General features: G+C 30.2%; 1 protein-coding gene across 1 annotated transcript in view; it reads right to left on the bottom strand.

Moving 5' to 3' along the window:
• Positions 1–1,336: 1,336 nt before the first annotated feature.
• LOC106470536 (tyrosine-protein phosphatase non-receptor type 1-like) overlaps positions 1,337–24,657 on the bottom strand; it is a 47,222-nt gene continuing 23,901 nt past the window's right edge. The window contains exons 5-10 of the mRNA XM_013931096.2: positions 23,009–23,158; positions 21,986–22,195; positions 20,997–21,194; positions 18,828–19,198; positions 17,873–17,983; positions 1,337–1,598 (exon numbers count right to left, since the gene is read on the bottom strand). Coding sequence (XP_013786550.1) covers positions 1,538–1,598; positions 17,873–17,983; positions 18,828–19,198; positions 20,997–21,194; positions 21,986–22,195; positions 23,009–23,158 — 1,101 coding nt within the window. The 3' untranslated portion in view covers positions 1,337–1,537. The remainder of the gene's footprint in view (positions 1,599–17,872; positions 17,984–18,827; positions 19,199–20,996; positions 21,195–21,985; positions 22,196–23,008; positions 23,159–24,657) is intronic.

Genomic DNA, 24,657 nt, shown 5'->3' with positions numbered 1-24,657 from the left:
ATAAATGCCCCCAGGTCATCTAGGCACAATGGGGGTTCTAAGTGTAGGCTTGCAGTGTCACTGAACTCCAATCTGACATCAGAATTTGTGTTACTCAAGATCTCTGGGGTACAATTTTTGAAATTGTGTTCATACCAACAGGTACAAACTTGGCACATGTGCTCAGGTACCATAGATGGGTACATTAATGATTTTTTTTTTCTGGGTAGTTAGAGAAGTAATTGAGGGTATTACAGAAGCTTGACTGACACATTGAGCATTTCAACCTCCACAGTGAAGCATTAGTATTTGACACTTATTTTCAATTATTTCTCTATAGTTTGTGCTACTCTGTTTTGCTTTTGATAAAAATCCTAATTATCTAATCAAAAGATTTAAAAGTGACACCTATGTGCCAAACTATTAAAATATAATTACAAATAGTGATATAATATTAGAAACAAACACAATATTGTATTTTTAAAGCATACAAAAAAAGAAAGAAATGCTAACACATAGCAATATGAAATGGTATGATGAATAAATGAGTGAAAAATTATAATTTTAAAAAATGTTTTTCAATTTGCATTAAGTTCACTAGCCATGTATTTAAGTACTTTTCTGCACCTTAACTTTCACAATAGCTGTTTACCAAAGAATAGCAATTTTTTATTCAAGTACACAAGAATTTTTTCTAATTCTTTGTTTGCAAAAACAAATAATGAAATTTAACTTATTGCTCTACCAGTTTTTTACTTTTGTGTTTACAGAATGTAATCACTTGTGGGTACAAGTCGTATGTGACTTTTTATCTCTCAAGTAACTTTTGAGGACTTGTTAATTTATTTGTTTTTATATAATGTTGTCACTGTCTAGAGGTTGAAAATCTGATATGAATCATTGAAGTGGTACATTTGCATTTGAATAAAAGCAGAAAGTTGATTTATACATTAAGCTAATTTAAACTCTTTATAGTATGTTTCCTCTTTTTTTTTTTATTCTGGGAGGGAGGGGATTGAGGCTACTATTTTGTGTTGATAAAACCATGATAGATTATTCCCTTAATAAAGTTTATAGACGTAAAATAATGTATAAAAACATGCTTATTTTTCTATTGTGCAGGCTGTAATACAAAATCTATTAGAAACAACTGCAGCTATTATGCATTAGTGTAGACAACCTGTTAATGTGAGTTAAAATAAAAAATGGAAAATGTGCACATCTGTGATAATTGTGGTAGAACAACAATTAATAGTAATTCTTTAACCACAAATAATTTATTTTAAGCCTTTTCAGGAAGAACCAGGAATAATGTGTGGTGTATACATTTACAACAACAAAAATTAACTCCAAAAGATGTCAGTGAGAGGAATTTATTGTCAATTCTTTGGTGTAATTACACTACGTTAAAAGCCAGACAGTACATGACAGATGGAGTGATTTTAGTATTCAAATTCAGACTGTACAAACGTCATTAAAATGTGCACTATGTTACTCTAAAAAAAAGAAAAAAAAACAGGGATGGAAATTATCTGGTGATTCTTCCTGAAAAGGCTCTTCAAGTTCTTGGATGCTTAGAAGGAGAATCAGTGTGGCTGTTTTCCTCCCAGTCTCTTGATCTGAAATATAAACAGTTAAAAAAAAGTAATAAGACATGGTGAGGAAAAAGTAAACACACGAAGAGACTCTTCAAAAAATGAATGAAGCAACATTCTGGATATAAAATAAAGTTGTGGCAATACAGGGATACGAGTATCATATCATGATGCCGTGATACAATTGTATCGATATATCGTCCAATACGACACAATTCATGTATCTTCACGAAATTGAGCAAGCTTCAGTAAACATTATAAGTCTTTTGTACAGATAAAATCAGAATTCCTAATAAAGTATTTTTGCTAAAAATTAATGATTCAATAAAGGAAGATGAATAATGAGTACAACATGTTGTTTTCATTTCTTTTATCAAAAACATTACATGCAAAATAATATAACAAATTAACAATGACAAAATAGATAGACAGATATTAGCCTGAGAATTTGAAAAAGCACTGTAAAGTACTTAAATAAGACAATGTTAGTAATATAGATAATAAATTACTGACAAGACTGTCAAACTTTGTAACAAACCGTTGATAAAACTTCTGTATCTAGATACGTATCGTATTGCAGCATCAATATCTATATATGTATCTCATCGACTACTATAATGATACACACCACTAGTATAAACCATCTTTACATTTCAGGTCAAAAATTCTCTTACATTTACTGGACTTCAATGTGACATGGGTCAAAATATCTGTTCAAAACCTACTGTTCTAGTTTTAAGTAGATGATACAGTATTCATGACTGGTAAATTTGTTTTAATGGATTTGAAACTAACATAAATTGTCATTCCTTTAAATCCAGAATAAATTATATTTATTTATGTTGATGTTTGGGTAAGTCCCCCTCATACCTACCAGATTAAAAGCCAATTTTTTAACATTCATAGTCAGTGAGAAAGAAAGAAAGAGATAATAATAAATATTGAGTATGACGTGTCATCAATTTAACAGGATACCAATTAGATAAATCAAATTTCCTCGTTTATTTCAAAACAAAAAAAACTTTTAAAATATTCTAAAAAACACCATTATATGAAAAGGAATATTTTTTATTTTCATATATAATTAATATGATGATCTTGGCACATGGCAGTCTACAATTTTTACTAAGTTGATTGAATGCATGACCCAATATCCATAAAGACTACCAATAAGATTCTTGTATATATGCAAATGTCAAAAATGAAAAGAAGCTGGCTTACACCTGAAATTTTTTTTTTTTAATTTTTATATTTCATCACCATTTTTTTTTTCAGTTCAGTTGAAAAATATAATTAGATGAATGTAGTAATTTCTTATGGGTATTTGACCAATTTTGTTTTCTTTTATGTTAGTGAACTACTTTTGTCTCTTTCATACCAAAAATAACTGCATACTTTTTGGTAATTTCCTTTTCAAAGAGGGATGTATATGAGCACATTCTACACATTTATGAAATGAACAAGAAATAATAATGGCTACTATTTGATATCTCTTTAGAATGGCCTATTAAGCTTTTAGCACACACACACACAGATAGATATACATAAACATGAAGATGAAAACAACTTTTAGAGACTTCAGCATCTTGAAGACTACCAGAGTTTTACTTTTTTAATACTGATAGCTGGAAAAACTATCATAAATTAGCTATGTTGTTAATCTTTCCAACAATCCAAAAATGTCATTATTACCATGTGATGTTTATGAACTTATGTTTAGGTTCACATAAAGGGTTCTCAAATGGCATTCACAAACTGTAAAAACGTTGCATAATTACAAAAATGAAGCAACAAAATAGTGTATAGATCCTACTACACTCTGCCAAGATATAAAACAAAAACACACACTTCTAGTGGTCAACAAACAAGAAGTTTGGGAACACTGGCCTAAAGTATAAGTAAAGAATTATTACTTTTCTTCATTTCATAAATATTCTATAAAAATCTAAAGTGACCAGATTTTCTGCAGTCTAAAGCAGGGCACTTTATTCAGTTTGCACGCTAATGTATATAAATCAAGTATATTGTACGAGGACATGACAAATCTTATGTGCAGACATAGTACGGTAGTGCTCACTGGTAGTAATTTTGATAATGCGGAACATTTTTGCATCCCCTAAAGTTTCTGGGAGACAGGCAGCTCGAAATTGGGTTGTCTGGTCACATTATTCAAACCTGTAAGAAGTAAGTTTCAATTGAAGGAGGAGAGTAATTCAGCACTAATTAGACCTAATTTGCTTAGTAGTGACAAAATTAGGGTTAATAATTAGAATTTCTCATACATTTGTATTTCAGGAAAATAAGGTATAAATCATATTTGGTCATTTTATTGATCATTTATTTTGTCCATTTGGTGATGGTGAGTTGGAGGCAGTAAACTTGAAAACATCATGTAGTTCGCACCTGAATATCATTAGAACTCCTGCTTGCAGCATGTTTCATTACATTAAGGTATGACTATTTTATATAGTGACTTTTATTTGACTAAAACCTTATTATGAAGAATAAAATCTATTTTAGATAAATATTAATGCATGATAATGTACCTGCTGTAGAGCTTTCGTTTTGCTCAGTTGTTTTCTAATTGACTCAATATTAGAATATTAAAAAATATTAACTACTTATCCTCATTTACTGGTATTTTTAGTTGAAAAAAAATGGATACATGAAAACAGAAATGACAACTTCAGGCATATGGCAATAGAGAAGCTGAACAGTGAACAAGAATTGATGTGAGGAGCATTTTGAGTCTTTGCATTTTATGAATCGCACAGCACAGAAGAACAACAATTTTTTATGTGCCAAATTCACCTCCTTCAGTAACTCAAAAAAACTGTCAAGAAATAAGAGCTGCAACTAAAGAATATGAAGGCCATTTCTATAGCTGCATATATTACTGTTGCACCAAACCATGTATTTGGTGAAAATAGTTTATTAATCATGTACAATAGAATCAGTTAGTGTTATAAATATTGTTTTATCTCACATTTTATTGTAGTGTATACATACTCAACATAAATTAATGATACCTACACTACCATTATAAATAACTACTTAGAAAATCAGCAGACTTTCCTCTTAGTAATACCTGAGCTTTTTAAATGTGTATTAATGTATTGTTTCAGAAGCTCCAGTTATATCAGCAAATTGCAGTGAGAAGCATCATATTTCTGGTCCTTCTCCAACCAAAGCTCAGCTGAAAATACCAGAGCAATGGTTGAGAATACAACTAAACAGTGCCATCCAGAAGGAAAAGTCAAATAAGCAAAACAAAAGAAACAAAGACAGCCAACAATCCAACATTATAGAAGATCTTATAGAATTTCATGGTTGAGCTTGTTAGATAACAGCTGAATACCAATACCAAGAGTATCAGATGGAGTCACACTGACAGAATGATATTATTGTCCATCTACTATCAGAGTAAATTCCTCAGCAAAAGTTTTCTACTGCCTGGTAAGAAAATAGTGTAGAGAACCTTGGAGCACACTGATATTGTGCCTAGTTTAAATGACACATGAAAGTGAAGCAACGACAGATCAAGATAAGTGTTTTAGTTTTTGATGATAAAAGGATCTCTCATATACACTTATCAACATGATATGATAGAAGGATTTGAAAACCCTGGATGGAAACAGCCAATAACCTATTTCTTAAGCTCTGGCCCCATTCAATCAGAAACTCTGAATACACTTGTACACAAATGTTTAAGTAAAGACTCAGAAACAGTGGTTTGAAAGTTGCAGTTATCATTTGTAACCAAGGCTCAAACAACTGTTCATTTCTGCAAAAGATTCATAAGGTAACTCCCCCCAAAAAACATTACATTGAGCCCCAAGAATGAAGATAGCTGCATTTTTATTGTATAGGATTCTCCTCAGTTACTGAAAAACATATGTTTTTCAAACAGGAGATCAACAAATTTCAAAGGAATATAAAATAGTTTTTATTATTATTGACAAGAAACTCCCTTAACTAATGGTTCCATGACACTGCCAGGTGAGTAACTCATGTTGCCCAGGTGCTGAGTCATTCTGTAATTACAGGTATTTCACACCTAGTTATTCCAGGATACTTTACCAAAGAGGTAACACATAGAGCAAAGAGTATAGAGCAACTTCACAGATTATTTCATTCTTTCAATAGTGGCAGTACTCTCAAAATCTCTTATAAATTAAGACATTCAATGAGAGAAAAGAGTGGTCACCTAGAATTTTTTGATGAATGTTTATCATTTTAGATGATCTGAAGTATCAATAAAAAAATAAAATTGGATTCTGAGATAATCCTGATATACCACAATTGTTGTTGAAAATCTTTTGGTCCAGAGGGAAAGATCAAACTGCAAGGTATATCTTAAACTTATGCTGCTAGATCTGACTAGCATGACAGCCAAATCAAAGTCACAGCTGCCAGTAACAAAGTCCAACCACAACACAAAGACTGCATGGCATTGAGCTGTTGACCATAACATCATTAACTTCAAGAAATACTCAAGCAAACTGTGGTTGTTTATATTGCAGGATACCTGCTTGCAAAGTTTTCTGGGATGTGTGCCACCTGCCAAGAGGAATTTATCCTGTCAATATCCACAAATTTAACATGGTACATATTTCAAGAAAAGAAAAATATTGATAGTCCAACATTTGTAAATTTTGATATACAACTTGGTCAGGTTTTAGGTACTGTTTTTGTTGGTGTAATTCATATGACAAGTTTGATAAAAAGATATATATATATATATATAACAGTAAGGAAATTATAAAACATCTGTGAAATAAATTGATCAAAGTCAAGTCCAGTATGTCAACAACAACAGATATACGTAACATGAATCCTCCAGGTGCGTGCTATTATATCCTGAATGCTGCAGGTGGTGCTTTGCACTGAGAGCATGCTTTACCATTTTGTTTTTATCTGCATGCTTGGGTACAAGCACATGTTCAATTAACCACAAAAAGCAAAAAGGCAACAAAAGAAAATTCAGTAGATAACAGAAACTTTTGGAAATGAAGAAGAATGCAACCCGTGCTCCAAGAAATGCCATGTGACCCACTACTACTATTAAGTTATGTGCTCACTACTCAAGAGCTATCAAGGCTCACCCAAACTGGTAAAGTTTTGTTTGTTTGTTTTTGAATTTCGTGCAAAGCTACACGAGGGCTGTCTGCACTAGCCATCCCTAATTTAGCAGTGTAAGACTAGAAGGAAGCTAGTCATCATCACCCACCACCAACTCTTGGGCTACTCTTTTTACCAATGAATAGTGGTATTGACCATCACATTATAACGCCCCCATGGCTGAAAGGGTGAGCATGTTTGGTGGGAGAGGGATTTGAACCCGCGACCCCTCAGATTGGGAGTCAAGTGCCCTAACCACCTGGCCATGATGGGCCCTGTTAAAGTAATTGACAACCAATGGTATATCAGAAAATACTGGAAAATATGATGGTGTCTTCACCAGTTTTGGGGAAGAGAAATCATGGCTTATTTCATTACACTCCATATTTCACAGAGCAGAACCAGCAGCAAAATATGCATTTTTTGGTCATCTAGTGAGTTGAAGATTTTTATGTCAACAAGTATAATTTATTTGAGAAATCCCAGTAAACTCAAGATTGAGTTAAAGGCAAACAAGTAAGATATTAGATATAACTTACTAAAACATTTCCCAAAATCCGTCAGGTTTCAGAATCATAGAAAAAAAAAAGGGTTTTCAGGTTTTGATCTGAAGGGGTGTCTTAAAAGCTAGAAAGATACGACTTTCTTACTCCTGCTACAAGAAGAAGAAGTTATAGGTGCTCTGAGGAAGGTATTTATAAAAAATAAATTACCATGTCTCCCAAAGTAAAACCCAATTTGCTATAAACAAAAGAATTACTAGAAAAACTCCAGTTCTTTATGAGCTTAACATGACATACTTTCACAAATGTATTTCACATGGTGATGGTAGGTATAAAACATATGAAATATTGCAGTAGGAAGTCCTAAAATACAAAAAGGAAAAAAAATTAAGGGCATATTATTGTAAAAATGAAAAATTTCAAAGGTTTTCAATTCCAGAGTAAAATCAGTAAAATTAAAGAAGCTTGTGATTCCAAAATTGCTACAGTCTTTACACAAGTACTATGGTCTGGAAGAGATCAAATGTATAGCAGTAATTAAAGGAGTTGCTGAAGAAACCTGAATATAAGTATAACAACATTAAAAAAAAGAAACATTTGAAACTGGACATTAAATACAAGTTTGTTGGTAAAAAAGAAATCAAATGCATTCGTCTATGATAGTATATCTGCTAATATAAAAAGAAGTAGTTTCCACATTTATGTCTATTACTCCTTCTGAATATACAGATGAAACACTATCAATGAAATATGAAAGCCTAGAATCGAGGATGAAGCAAACTAAATATATATCAAAGCACACTACTTCAGTGAATGTTTGCAATAGCATAATGACATGCAGTATGTTTCAGTCATGGCTGAGAGTCAGAACCAAGACTGTCACAAGGACAATAGTCTGAACCAATATGTGTATTTCATTCCAATACTTATATATAATAGAGAATCTCTTATTACTGCACTTGTAACAATTTTATCATGTTCACAAATCTGTTAGTCGCAGTATGTTTCAGTCATGGCTGAGAGTCAGAACCAAGACTCTCACAAGGACAATAGTCTGAACCAATATGTATATTTCATTCCAATACTTATATATAATAGAGAATCTCTTATTACTGCACTTGTAACAATTTTATCATGTTCACAAATCTGTTAGTCAAATATGTCATATAATATGTACTCAATGCACCACGTTAACACACGATGTTTGTGGTAATAAATCCTTTCATGTAAGATTGAAGTTTTGTTTGTTTATTTGATTTCACATCTGATAAAGTTATCTTCCATCTCTCTTCTGAGTCCTCTTTAGTCACCTGAGGGATTTTAGAGGAAGGTGACTGGTTGCTCCCCTTCATTTTACTCATGTTTTGTATACCGTAGCTAAGAGTATAGTTCACATTGATGGCAGAGATTTTATTGCATTTCTCATTTTGAAAATCCTTAATAGTATAACAGTATTTTGTATTTTTCACCATGATGGTGAGAAATGTAATAAAATGTATGATGTAATAAAATCATCATAAATATGCTTTTACCAATAACTTTTATTAGTTTTTTAACAAACTATTACCACCTCATATACTTACCATCAGATATACCATACTGTGATAAATCCTTTATTAATAACAAATTCAATCTGATATAATCAAGCATTGTTTGGTTCCCAAACTTTTTTCACTGATGACACCCTAACCTACTTATTTTGAAACACCACTATTGCCACATACAACATATTTTTGTGGTTTTTTTTCTGTCAGTTCTTAATTATTCTTTATTGGGTGAAACTCTCTTTACAACCCTAGCAACTTGTCATAACACACATTTTAGGAAACCATTGGACTCTGCCATTACTTTCTGTAAGGGAACATTAACTGTCTTGTACTAATTATGAGCCATGGATTGTGTATACATGTGGTCAGCAGATGGTTACACTTAGGGCATCGTTACACAAGATCAGTGAAGGACTGGCCCCTCTCATCAGCATAGACTCTTAAGATTACTCGCATCTTTCAGTTTCAATTATTACAGACATTCCAAACACCAGAATTCCATTAGTGTTTTTGTGATGTGATGAAAGCATTAACTAGAATGTTTACAAAAGAATAATTACAAAGAACATAGTACCTTCTTCCACACAGAAAAGCAAATAATAACTACATATATGATACCACAGCATCATACAGTGACTCTAAATCATATAGCCTAAAAGGACAGGCTAATAACTAATTAAAATTTTAACAGCACATCCAAAAATTGATTACATTGACATGAGCAGTAACTGTGAATTAATGCAATAAGGAGATACTGCCAGGTCTAGGGGTTTAAAACATACATAATTACAGAAACAGCAGTAACTTATCAAGTATCATCATCTGAAAAAAAATATATATATATTTGTGTGTGTGTGAGTTAGTGAATAATACTTACACAATGCAACACAAGGATATATATACACACATACATGTATGTTTTGTATAAGTAAAAACACAAATTGGTGAAAAAAATGTTAAGCCTTTTTCATTTAAACAAGAAGTGTGTATTTGTTATCTAGCATACCTTATTGTAATTGGACACACTACCCAATAATGAAAGAACACAGAAACCCTGACAGTACTCATCCAAATGAAAACAAACTGCAATAGTTCAGGTGATATGAAAAAAATGTTTTTATTTCTCTCTCTCTCAATATTCAAATTTTTATATCTCATTTCTCAGAGTGTTATCCACAGGGACGTTCACATGTGACTTAAAATACTTAGCTAACATGAACTATACATATCTAATTTACAATACGGTCCCACTAAGAAACCACAGAACCCAGGAGTGTTTAATATCATCATTACTAGGCCACTTCAGCAGCATCTGAATAAGACAAGTTCAATGGGACTTCACAAGTGCTATCAAGTTACTTTGTATACTAGTTACTAAATGATTTCCATATATTGTTGTGGTAATAGCTGAGAAAATGTTAAAAAACAAATAACTTTCTTCCAAATTTACAAATTTTTAGTGAGTTGCTATTTATACTTATATAGTCATTCTCAAGTATAATTAAGGTTATTGAATTTTGTTCAAAAGCAAAAAAGTTCATTAATTGTTATACGATGCTTTAGTTAAGAAACAATATAAAATAGACCTACAGTAATTACAATACAAAAAAGTTCATTAATTTTATACAATGCTTTAGTTAAAAAATAATACAAAATGGACCTACAGTAATTACAATACAAAAAAAACGTTCATTAATTTTTATACGATGTTTTGATTAAGAAATAATATAAAATAGACCTACAGTAATTACAATACAAAAAAAACGTTCATTAATTTTTATACGATGTTTTAATTAAGAAATAATATAAAATGGACCTACAGTAATTACAATACAAAAAAAAGTTCATTAATTTTTATACGATGTTTTAATTAAGAAATAATATAAAATGGACCTACAGTAATTACAATACAAAAAAAACGTTCATTAATTATTATACGATGTTTTGATTAAGAAATAATTACAATACAAAAAGGCCCTTTCAGATTCATTACAATTTAGTTTCAAGCCCTTTTTAACTTTGTCGTTCAGGCCAACATCAGATTTTGTTTGCTTTCATGCAGTTGCAGAAGATTGCAATGCTGCTGTGCGATATATTTATAGCCTATTCACCTTTAAAACATTAAACACATCTAAAAATAAACAAAAGAAAATGACATGGCTATTGTTATTACAAAATGAGTAATCATGGATGAAATAAGTTAAATTGAATTACTGGACTTACAACATCCAGTGAAAATAAAATTTCTAAAACTTTGTTTTTTTTTATTTTGAATTTTTACACATTTCTATCATACTGATACAAACAGAACAAATAATAGACACACACAAATAGTTTGAAAAAAAGTTTTTTTTTGAATAACCAAAAAACATGAAAAGAAATGTTTCTAATCAATAATATTTTACGTAGCAGCCTTATTAATCAATCAAGCTTTCATACCATTTAGTTCAAACACAATCATTACATGATTCATTAATGCACAACTGAAATTATGGCAATTTCACTGTGATACACAAGAACTTAAAACATTAATTATGAACGATATAATTCATTATCTGAAATCTTGTCTGTAATTAGTGTACTCACTAACTATAGCTCCAATTTATTTCAGATACTGTAGGTTCTATGCAATCATGCTGGCATTATATTTTCAAACTTCTAACTATGATTTCATCCATTATGTTTCACCTTCTAAAAACATATTTCTGTTCAAGATCAAGTAGTTGTCATTTAATATTTACATGCATATCATTAGTTATTATCTTAAAACTTCTAATACTCAGTGAAGGAATGAAAAATATTGAACCTTTAATTTTCACATAAATCATTTGATACGTAAAGAAAATTTACAATTTAGTTTATTTTTATACCAGTGATAACTTTCACTAAAATTACACGGCCAAGAATCCAGACTGAAATTAACAACATTATAGAAATACTTGTCAGGGAGCATACATAAATCTCCAGAAAACAAACCTCAAAGTTAAGGTTTAATGTTTTCCTAAAACAGGGGTGTTTTTCAGTTTTATGCAAGTGTTCACCAATCCTATTTTTTTCAACACCATTTTGTTACATTACAGTTCGTAACTTTTCTTTATTTATAATCAATAAGACACCCTCCCTATAAATATAATGAAACATCTCATTTTGTTGTTTTACAGTTCATATCCTTTTACCCAACATTATGAACAAGACCCCCCCCCCAAACACAATAAAAAACATTTCATTTTGTTCTGTTATGGTTCCTATCCTTTCATTTCTTATTTCAAAGAAGACAATTTGCTCTTATAAAGATACACGCTACACCCTAATAAAACACATCTTTTCAATTGGAGCTTAACCTATAAAAAAAAAGATATTAAATTTTAAAATATTTTACAATGAACTGTTTTGTGATAATGCACATTAGAAACAAACATTTAAAACTGTTTTGATACGTTCATATTCAGACTAGTCACTACTTTGTTTGTATTCAAAAATATTGGTAGATAATGTTTTTTTAACACAGAATTAATGTTTCTGCTAAAAATTAAGGCTATTTCATAGACAAACATTTACAAAACTAATAATCGGTTGAACTTTGATAAAATGTATATTTGTTTGTGTTGTCATATATATATATATTAGTTAGTAACTCACTAAAATTCAAAGTAGAAAAAAAAATGTGAGAAAAGACTCGTTACCAGAACACTGATTTTAACATTAAAGTTGTAAACATAGTCAAATTGATTTCTTAGTTTATATATTTTCATGGACAACCATAATATCAGCCATTAATCTATTTTATGGTTAGCTTTTAAATAATTTCATTTTTTTTTAAATTACAAAACTGAATTTTCTCATAGTTTATCTCAAACTGTGTACTTACTGAAAAAGTTGCATAGATACACAGCAAAAACAAAATAGCAAAACTCTGACCAGTGATAAACATACATGTCTACATTTATAATTTTACCCAAAAACAATGATTATTATCTAAAACTGCACATTATTACTAAAACATAACAATATGATGTAAAAAATAAAAACATGGGAACACATAATTACCTAAGATAAACCATTATCATATGATATACATATCCGTTTCTAATCCTACATTAATAGATAATTGTATACATTTTTAACAGCTATCCATGACTCTTAATAATTCTACAGTCTGAAAGAAACTACAAGGCAGAATTAAAGAAAATTTCCAACTCCATTATTCTAATTATATCACAATGGTGCAAGAAAATAAAAAAAGCACAAATTTATCGAGAAAAAAATTTTTTTGTAAGAAAAAGAAAACAGACTATTTATTATACAGAGGCAAACACTGCCATGGTTTAACCTCTTAAATGGTAGCATAAAAACTAGATAACATTTTTAATAAAACATTGATAACAATTATGTAAAAAATATTACTTATACTATAGATTTGGTAAAACAATTGCAAAGTTCACTGTACAAAGACAGTAGTCAATTTAAGAATATTTACAGTATGAGACAATGTCCTATTATTCAGATACTTTCAAAAAACATTCTGACAGCTTGAACGACTCTCTGAATGATTCTCATCTTTATTATAATTATTTTGAGTAACCGCCAAATTCTTAAAATGGTCAGTTTCTGACAGCCTAGACCTATTTTATTTGTAATATTTGAATTAAAGCTACATGGCAAGTGACCACCTTCACAGAGTATGGGCCTGAAAATTATTTCTATAATGGAGATATGTACTTCACTAGATTACAGTCTCACACAAAACCTTTATATTTCCAGCTACTTACTAAAATAATACTATGACCTGGATTGAAAAAAATGCACTTATTTAATAACATCCTTTATATAGTGTTAATGCATAAAACCAGTTTAACCTAATTATGTCAGCTTGGAAATGAACCCTCCCCCCCCAAAAAAAACAACAACAGAGAAGCAAGACGGAAATATGTTTGATAAGTATGCAAAAAAGGTTTAACTAAATGAATGAAATTGTTTGTAATTTAGCAATGACCTAAAACAAGCAGAAGAAAGTCAGTGCTAAAGCAGTTTTATTAACTACAGAAAAATTTAGAATGAAAAATATACATTTTTATCAATAATAGTTGTTTCAAGCTGTAACTCATGAATATTACATATTGCAAATAAATGCTATATATATTAATGCACATTTCTGTCTTATTATCTGACCTGAATTGTAAGCAGAACACTCAAAAGTGTAAAAAAATCAACATAAAAGAAAACGTCATCAGGGTAGATATTATTCCAATAAAAATATTTACTAAGTCTCGATGGTTCACTTGTTTTTCGTATCATGTTTCACAAATATAATTTTTAAATCTTATGTGTTCAAAGGTTATTGAGACCTCAAAGTGCACAATGAATAAACCAATTGATACTAGATTATACACACTTTTACAGTTTCACGCTTAAAAGTTTTAAAGGCGATCTTGTGTTATGTTAACCTTAAGATCTTATAAGTCACTTGTTCTGAATTTCTTCTACAAGTAGAATTGAAGTTCACTAAATGTGAATTCATCCCATTTATGATTTGTCATACATAAAGGATATTTGACAATATGGTCAACATTTGGCAATTACTGATGCAACCAAGGATATCTGACACTATGGTCAACATTTGGCAATTACTGATGCAACCAAGGATATCTGACATTATGGTCAACATTTGGCAATTACTGATGCAACCAAGGATATCTGACATTATGGTCAACATTTGGCAATTACTGATGCAACCAAGGATATCTGACATTATGGTCAACATTTGGCAATTACTGATGCAACCAAGGATATCTGACATTATGGCCAACATTTGGCAATTACTGATGCAACCAAGGATATCTGACATTATGGTCAACATTTGGCAATTACTGATGCAACCAAGGATATCTGACATTATGGTCAACATTTGGCAATTACTGATGCAACCCAAAAACTGCAAGTGAAATTTTAGTAATTTGAGTTATTTGTAACTTCCTATTTGGAAATTATAGCAGAAATGTTTAAATGATTTCAAATGTAACTGAAACAATAATTACAATTAAGCAAAAAAGGTGTTAAATGTGTTAATACCATTAATGTGTAAAGCATGTAAAAGTTGGCAGTTTAAGAGAGGCAAGCATAAATGTAACTCTATCAATATATGGTCCATGATGTGGGAATGTGAAGTTACAAATCATAAATGGTTTCTTTTAAATTGTTGATAAGTCAGTCAATCAGAGCAAGGTAGATAAATTATGTAAAATAAAAGTATTAATTAAACAGTATATGTGTGATACCATATATTCAATCAGATTTTTGCAATAGTATCTTAAATACCACAAACATAGTGTTAAGAAGGTGCAATATTATAGTTCATTTATTTAATTTACATTTTGTCATCCATAAAAACTTTGCTCCTGTGAAACATAATTGAACAGTTTTTGCCTTTTCTAGGTTATTATAATTTTACAGGTCTATGTTTTGAAAGTTTAAAATCTTCACTACTGTGCCTACTCTCTAACAAGCATGTGCAAGTCCAGGAAACAAGTAACTAGCCTCTGAATTGCAAGAAACTTTTTCAGGTTTGGCATATTGTTATTGCCAAGCAATATATGGATGGTAATGTAACATAGTTGAAAACTGTGAAGAAATGTCACATCACATTGCTTTAATATATATACTAGGGAGCACTGTACGATATTTCTTTATACATATTTTATACATGCTCTCAGTTTTTCAACCTATTTATCACCTGTTTAATATGTTATGAATGACATATGCAAACAAAAATTAGCTTATAAATCATTTCACAGCAGCAGTGAATTTATTCACAGATGTGTTTCTCAGGTTTTATTGATCTTATAGGTTATTCTACAGATCATACTTGAGGTGAGATTAGAAGTACGTATATCTGAACACTTGGGCACAGATCTGATTATCCTCATTAGCCATTATCAAATAATAGTGACAAATTATTCACAAACAAAGCAATTCTTTCCTGCGTAAAAACCTCTGCATCCTTCTTTACATACTAGAACAGTAATAAATGCAAACTGCCTTTGATGTTTAGTGTCCAGTAACAGTTGAAGACTAGTTTCCTAACTAAGTACACATATATCAAGAGAGCACTAACAAGTCTGAGCTTTTAAGACTCACTAGTACTTGCCATTTTACTGAAGAATATAAACTGTTCAAGGAAGATGAATAAATATAATTTAGCTATACTTTAACCAAATTAAGTCTAGATTTTACTTGTTGAAAAACTATCTTATTGGGAAATAAAGTACTACCTCAGCTATTCAAAAAATGTTTTTTTAAATGTATTATTTTACATGCACATTACATTAAGTTAATCCACACAGCTTAAAATATAGTTTTTTTGCACTTGTGAATAAATAATGTCTTATCTATGATTTCAAAAACATGATCTTGGTTATTTCTATTAAAATGGCTTTAATTTATTACAACACACATAAATTTGAAATATATACATTGTTTAAATAAAGTACAAGACAAAAACTATTTGTTTTCCTGATAAAGCAAACTGTGAGAGTTTACATGTTTCTTGGTTATTTTCTTGTGTTTCATATTATCTTAACACACATTACACTTTGATGTATACTAAACGAATGCTTTCTTAAGGTTCTTTTCTTACAACACATAAAACCACTGGAGTGTATCAGCTTGTTGATGAAATGACATGGAATTCTGTTCATTTTGAATGATAAGAGAAAATTTTAGACTGTCTCTGTTTTCCTGGGTACCTGAGATAGCATAAGATGATGTTTACTTTTATCTTACATGTGACATTTAGGTATTATTTATTGTATTGTTTAAGTTTCAGTTTACTTAGTCTTCATTTTTTTTAACAACCATTGGTTAACATTTTCTAGTATTTAATGTGTGTGTGTGTGTGTATTGTATTAATCACTTTGACAGCACTAATGTTATGTTTGAATGACTTGTTACAGACCTTTACCTATAATTTTGAATACACTCTCTAGTGAATGTTTGGGCTTAATTTAATTAATATACACAAATATACTTATCATAAGACATTATTATTAGGCCTATAATATTTTTGAACACTGCATTCTTCATTCACTTCCTTAGAGATTTTTAAGAATCAGAAGAGTGTATAATGATAATATTTCAATTACACTATGTTTGCCATATCCATTGCCGATGATGCATTTTGCACAATCCAGAGCTCAGCAGGCAGGCTGGGACATAACAAACACAGTAATGGTTGGAACACTATTTATATAAGCCATTTGTTAGAAAACCAACTGTTATGTTGTGAACACCTTTTCCAAGCTGGCGAAACAATTATAATTAATTATACTTGTCATAAGACATGCTATTTTTTAACACTACATTCTTTATCTGGTCCCTTAGGGATTTCACGAATTAGAAGACTGTATAATAATAGTATTTTAACCACACAATGTTAACAGCATTCAATCGGTATGATGAACATACGGTGGTTGGCATACTGTTATTATACACTTTTCTAATTCTTGAAAATCCATAAGGGACTAGATAAAAAAATGTAGTAACAAAAAATACAATAAGCCCAATACTAATGTCTTATAATTAATTATAATCATGCTTCATCAGCTCGGGAAAAGGCATTCATACTATAACAATGTACATAAATATTAAAGAAATGAATTATAAATTATTACAGCTTTATTACTCGTATGTTGCCTTTTTGGGGAACAAAAATATTATATGGTCATCATCTATGTTTCTATTATTAGAGGCTTGATAACAATCAGTTTTGGGATCTTTACATGATAAAAATATATTTATTAAAATCTGGAAGAACAAATTCATCTGTTTTTTTTAAATACTACCAAGAGTGAAAAAAAAACAACTGATTGAGAAAACCTGCTTATCATGTTATCATGAGACAAAAAGAATGCTAATGACTGCATGGTTGAGAAACAACAGGACAAACGTGTCCTTCCAAATACAAAAATATGAATAAAAAAAAACATACCTGGTCTGACCAAGTATGAAAGGTTATACTAAACAGGAGAGCTTGCATTCACTAAAAGTTTAACTTTTTACGTAGTATCGATACACCAGGACTCCTGTTCCCAACAGCAATACTAAACCTATGGAAAACTGCTTTAATAACAACCTGCGTCGTGCCCATGATTCAGAGTCTTGCTGTTTCCGGCGCATTTTTTGGACAGTTTCGGCTGTTTTTTCCAAACGCTCTTTACGTCTTCTTTTTCGTATTTCTGCATCACTGAACATATAACAGGTGGAAAAAGATTAAGCTCAATTAATTATTTCCAAGAACTGCCACTTAAAACCAACACACAGATTTTAATCCTAGAAATAAGATGTACCATCACTCACAATAAAATTGCACAAACCTATGTCCACACAATGCAACTTTTTCAATATACAGAAAAAAGTTTCCATAATTGTGTTGGTAGAGCTGGGTGATTAATGGAATTTGCTAATTAATTAGTTGTCAGGCTTATTAATCAATTACATTCCACTAATTGTTTATTCTCACATGAAACTGGAATAAGTAAAAACAGTAATAATTATAAACACTAATTTTGATTAGTTGATTATTTTCATGTCATGACACTAATCTATTCAGCACAGCAATCTTGAATTGATCAAAAATAATAATGAGTGGTCATAATGGAAATATTTCAATTAATTAGAATAACTGAAAACAGCAATTTTAATTAGTTGATTATTTTACATGACACAAATGAATATAATCGATGCTAGTAGTTAATCGAGTATCAGTTAATCACCCAACTCTAGTCAGTGCAAAAACAAACATTTTCCAAGGCCTATCTATAGGTGAGAAATTATATTAAACTGAATTAGCATGTGAACTAAATTTTCAAGACTTGGCAGCCCATTAACAACTAAGCTTTTATTTATGTTTTTACATAAGCTTGAAAATTATTGGAATTTTTTTAAATGCAAATTCCAATGTATTATATAATAAGTCTAACTATTTTACAGAAACAAATTCAACAATAGTTTATCTTAGTAATCAGTATGCAGTTGTGTACTGAATGCTTTTGTGGAATAACAAATCACAAATCTTGAAAGATACTTACGTTATGCTGTTCTCTCTGAGTGATGAAGTATTATTTGTGACAACTATATCCTCTTCCCTGGGAAAATCAACTTCCCTTAAATCTTCACTAGCCTTGAAGGAAACTACATTCTCAGATGTTACGGATTTAGGTGACATTTCTGTGGCTTCCGAGAAATTTTTCTCAATGGGTATGTCAGAAAATGGCTTGTTTCGGGGTGGCAGTGGTGGAGGTTCTGTTTTGGCATCGTTTTTTTCGGCTATCCTTCGGTTCAATTCACTAACTGATGTCTCTGGGCTAGCTACCTCTTCACGGTTTTCAGCTTCTATAATATTTTTTTTTGGCTTTTCACTCTCATTGTTATTGATCTGTTTTTCCTCAAACACTCCATCCTTAAGAAATAAATATTTTTTTTAGATTAATCAACTGTGAACTTTTTAATGTAAAAAAACAATACTCGCATCTTATGCCCCCATTAAAAGATACAGCAACAAAAAATTAACAAGATGATGATGAATTTCCATCATTTTGTTATATGTACAACATAATAATTATGTTAATAACACTAACCTTTTCATTCATTTTTGAAATGCAGACTGAAGCATTTGCAAAACATTTAAAACAGCTATAATGTTAAACAAAACACTGGTAGTTACTTCAATATTATCAGCTATTTTGATACAGACCAAGAGACAAAAAAATGCTGAAAAAAAATACATAAAAATATATACATATTTCTACTCAAATGAAATGATACTACCTTCCAAAAATTTTATTTTTAACTGAAAGATGGAATGAGAACTTTTTAAATGCTGATAGAATAAACATCCTATTTTCGTTAGCTTCCCAATTGTAAGTGGTTTCTTACCCCAAGTCCATTTACTTTCCCGAGATATTCTGTTTATTTTTTTCTTTGTATACAGAAGATGTTAAAGAAATCTGAAAATATACTTATTCCATATATGAAAATTATTGCTATTGCCTTTAATCTATAAGTGATACAAGTGATCAGTCTTATGGACTAATAATCCTCTCAAATAGTTATGGTAGCAAAAAGAAGCAAAAGTTGCAGAAATCAAAATTACCTACTACAGTTTTTTATACTTTAGAAAAAGAAATTAGAAATAGTTAAAAGCCACTTTACCAACTGTGATTACTGACACAAATATGCAAGTAGAATAGTATGCTATTCATCACAGTGGCAATGAGAATCTACAAAGGTGCACTGAATCACTGCTAAGTTTATTTTCCATTACATCCATCTTCTTTTTCCTCCTGCCGATTCCCCCAATACAATCTGTAAGGTTTGAACTTTATAAAGAAGTATAATCACAAATTCCATAAATTTTCTATTAGGCCCAATGGAAGAACCCTTTTGCAGGATGTTAAATATTCAGACTATTACATCTTGACTGGCATTCTATTTACATTGTCAACCCACAGAATTTAACAGCCTTTTTGTATTGATAGAGTTAATAGGTTATAATTTGGGAACATTTTTTTTTCTTACTGGCAGTGTCCCAATCATGCACTGAGAATTCCCTATCTAAATAACTCATGCTATGCTTTGCTGACCTGAAACACGGAACAGTCAACCAATGGTGGCTATGGACACTGCAGATTTGATGAGGTGCAACAAAATGAAAAAATGTCAACATTTTCAGATTGCTGTATTAATTATGTACAATTCAGCTGCAATCATATACAACCAAAAAATATAAGCACTGGCTGTAATGTAATTACAATGGCTATACTTAGGTCATTATCCCAATATATTCACAATCATGTATTTTTTAAAACTCGTATTTTGAGTCTCGATCTAAACTAGGTATTGTTGCTAATACCTATTTAAGGTTTGGTTACAGAATTTTGAACCATATACTTGTCATATTGACTGTTACACTAACACATCACTAGATAATTCACCATTGGGCCAATAACAGGGATGAGAAGTATTTTAGAATTACTGGTGTAAACAAAACCATTGAAATTACATTACATCTGACATAAATATAGCCACTGAAATAAAATGATAAATGTAAGTTAACTTTTGTGTCACACTAAGTATACTTACGGTGGCTAATTCAAATGAAGATAAATTAACGACATAGCTAAAACCTTTTTGACTCAAACACTAAAACAGGCTTATTTCTTTTATTTTAGTTTTATAAGAAATAAAATAAACTATACCGGTAATTCATAAACACTCTTCGAAGGCACATATTCTGAAATTTTTTGGTCAGCTAAGATCTGCTTAGCTCCTTCAATTATGGCAAGGTATGAGAAACGCAGCTGATCAGGTGTTTGTATGAGTCCCATACGATACTTCCTCATTTCTAACAACACTTTCTGTACATTTACTGTGTCTGTACATCCACTTTCTTCAATCTATATTTGGAACAAAATTCCATTTGAACAACATTAGTCAATACCTACAACAAAAAATTATAAACAAGAAATACATAAAATCAAAGAAAATAAACATTACACATATTTATTCAATATAAATAAAGCTCTGGATAACTTATACAAATTAGACATTTTGAATATAAAGAAGGGTTTAAATCAACAGAACTTATAAAGTTAAAATAACATTTTATTTGGTACTTACATGCAGTTAAATGCTTTACATTTTTGCCAAAATATTTCATAATTGTTTTTATATTTTGCCTATGGGCCTATCAACAAAACAAACACATTTTGTTGAAATTACATAATGATTCTGAGACACTTCTGAAAGGATATAGACAAAATACGTATATCATTAGAAAATTCTTATCTTGATCTATTTTTTATACTGTATAAGTTTAGTTACCTTCTTTGATAACTAAAATAATTTTATTCAATATTTTCATGAAGAGAAATGCCACAGCTACATTGAACATCAATGATGCATAAATAAAAATTATAACACTATATTAAAGTTCAGCTATAATATTGATGCATTTAAATACAAGGATAGAGTCTAAATAAAAATTACCTATTCTATTAGTACATATAATAATGTTTCTTTTTGTTGTTTTCAATACTTTATGAAGATTAAAATACCTTTATTTATACATTTTGGGACTTTCAGTTGCAGGCAATTATTTATTTCTAATTTCAAGCTACTGTGAGTAATATATACAGATTACTCTAGAGAAATGCTTACTTAAATCCTTAACTATAAGCAAAATTACCAAAATAAGACAAGAGTCAACCAAACAAAAGGTGCCAGAACGACCAATTCCTGCACTGCAATGAACAACTGCTGGCCCTACATTTTGGTTAAGAGCTCCAGAATCTCGGACGGCCATGAGGAAGTTGAGGAATGCTGAGGGGGATTCTGGTACTCCAAAGTCAGGCCAAGTTGTGTAGTGAAAATGAAGTACCATTCTAGATTCATTACTCTAGGTGAAGAACCATTTCTAAGTTAATCAAAAATAAATAAACCATTTGATTGTACACAAGTTTAGAACGTTTTAAAAATGTTATTAAAACAAATACATATAAGCATTTTTTCTTACCTAAAAAATAGATTCAACACAAGTTTTAAAGTAAACAGATGAAAAATTAATGCAAAATTTGTTTTTGCTTTATTTCAATAAGATATGTAAAACATCTGTATCATCTCATTAAGCAGTGAAGGTATCTAACTGAAAAGACAGAAACTAGTATCTGACAGTTGCATGCAAAATTTCAGGTTTTACAAACATGCACATACACAAGTACTAAATACTGATATTTCAATCTGTACAAACTTTGTTTATGGTTTACTTGAAAGTTAACTTTCCTTTTCGAGAACTGTTTTCTTTATTTCAACATCATATGAATTTTTTCATATTTCTTTAATGAATAATTACAAATACCAATCTAAAGAAGTTATGATATAAATAAACACAAAATATTTAAAACTAATACCACAATATGTATTGTAATAAATGAGGATTATCAAGCAATTCAAGCTAAAGCTAGGAAAAAAGGATAAAAAACCATGTTCAACAAAACTGAAAGCAGTTTAAAAAAAGTAAAAACACTAACTGTACATATACTGCAAGGACAAAAAAAAAATCTTTAAGCAATTTTATCATTGACATCATTAAACTTGTAGACATTTTAGCCTAATATTTTATTTTCAGGATATTTCTTTAATTACAAAATTAATCCACAGGCTTAGAATATTGAAAAACAACAACTGAAGTCTAAAATAGCAACACACGCACATCTAAGTTTGATACAAGCAGCTCTCGGACAGTGTAGTTTTCAGCTTCCTTCTCTCCACAAATGGTGACCTTAAGATTAACATCTTTGAGCACCATTTCATCTTCACCATCATGATGGCTTCCTAAGGGCCAGTACTGGTGACACTTCACCTGGAGAATAAAACAACTTTCAAGATCACAGAACTTAGAGTACACCAAATGAACTGTACCTGGAGAATAAAGTAGCTTTCAAATCACAGAACTTATAATACACCAGACGAACTGTACCTGGAGAATAAAACAGCTTTCAAATCACAAAACTTAATAATAGTACACCAGATACACTTTACCTGGAGAATAAAAAAAACAACTTTCAAATCACATAACAAATTTTTAGCAAGCCAGGCAAAAATATATCAAATATACATACTTTAGTTTTAATTTCTTTTGGTTGAAATAAATACAGTAGTTTTTTCTAAGTCTCAAATATAAAAAAGATTAATAAAAAGTGCATAGATTTTGATGACAATAATGTTAAAAGATCAGTATAATCTTTAAAAATTGAGAAATAACTTTAGCAAAAAACCTAAACATTTTTTTGATCTCAATTAAATCCCATTCTTGAAAAATAGTTTTAAAATAAAAAATAAAGAATCTAAATGGTCTCATTCTAACATAAGGAACATATTCCACATGAAGAGTGTAGTTAAATGAAAATAAAAATGTAAACACCTTTAATAAAAAATAAAGACAGATAAAACAGGTTGATACCAACAGTCAATGTTGTTTGATATCAAGGTCTCATATGGTATTTTAAACATTGAACAAAAAATGGGGAGGCTTGTAAATGCTAATAATACATATGGTATTGCTTGGGAAAAATAAACACAACAAAGACTTTCTGTACATACATGCTAAAACTAATATGACAAAAAACTATTTACATTTCAAGCGAAATCTTTCATTTCACAAACTATCCATTAAACTGCATGACACTCATAACTGTTGTTATACTTCATACAACTGCATGACACTCATAACTGTTGTTATACTTCATACAACATATATGTTTTAACGTACAGCTTCTTCTCATCTTCATTAATTAGCTATCAAAGGACTGTCAAAATATGATGCATGTGCAAGATTGGTCAATGAAAAAATCAAAAGAAAGGGAAAATATGTTACTAGAACAATTTCCTGCATTATATTGAATTATGAGTCGGATATATCAGTTGTTAACGATCTCAAAAAAAAAGAAGAAGATAAACCTGAAAGTAGGACATTCAACAATGCCACTTGTATAATTAAGGGTTATTGTTAAACAATTTTCCTAGGGATGAAATGCAGCAATAACAATCAAAATTTGTCTTACAGCCACATGGTAAAAACATTTCCAATTTGAGAAAATTAGAAACAATGTTTTTAAGATACGTAAAGGATTTGGGAGAACAAATTAATTATTACATGAAGTCTGATGCAATCCAAAATTTCGTACAACCTAATATTTCATTCATTTTTAAAACAAACAAAAAATCGTGTTGGCATAGAATAGAATATGGTATTAACTAATAAAACTCTTGAAATATTTAGTTATCAGAAGATATAGGTCAAGTATTATCAACAAAATCAATATTCCCATTAACTCTTTCAAGACTGGTCACAGGTGAAAG

This window comes from Limulus polyphemus, unplaced genomic scaffold, assembly GCF_000517525.1.
Source record: "Limulus polyphemus unplaced genomic scaffold, Limulus_polyphemus-2.1.2 Scaffold4070, whole genome shotgun sequence".
Taxonomy (NCBI): Eukaryota; Metazoa; Arthropoda; class Merostomata; order Xiphosura; family Limulidae; genus Limulus; species Limulus polyphemus.
The sequence above is the reverse complement of the archived record's forward strand: the minus strand, read 5'-3'. Positions and strand labels throughout refer to the sequence as shown.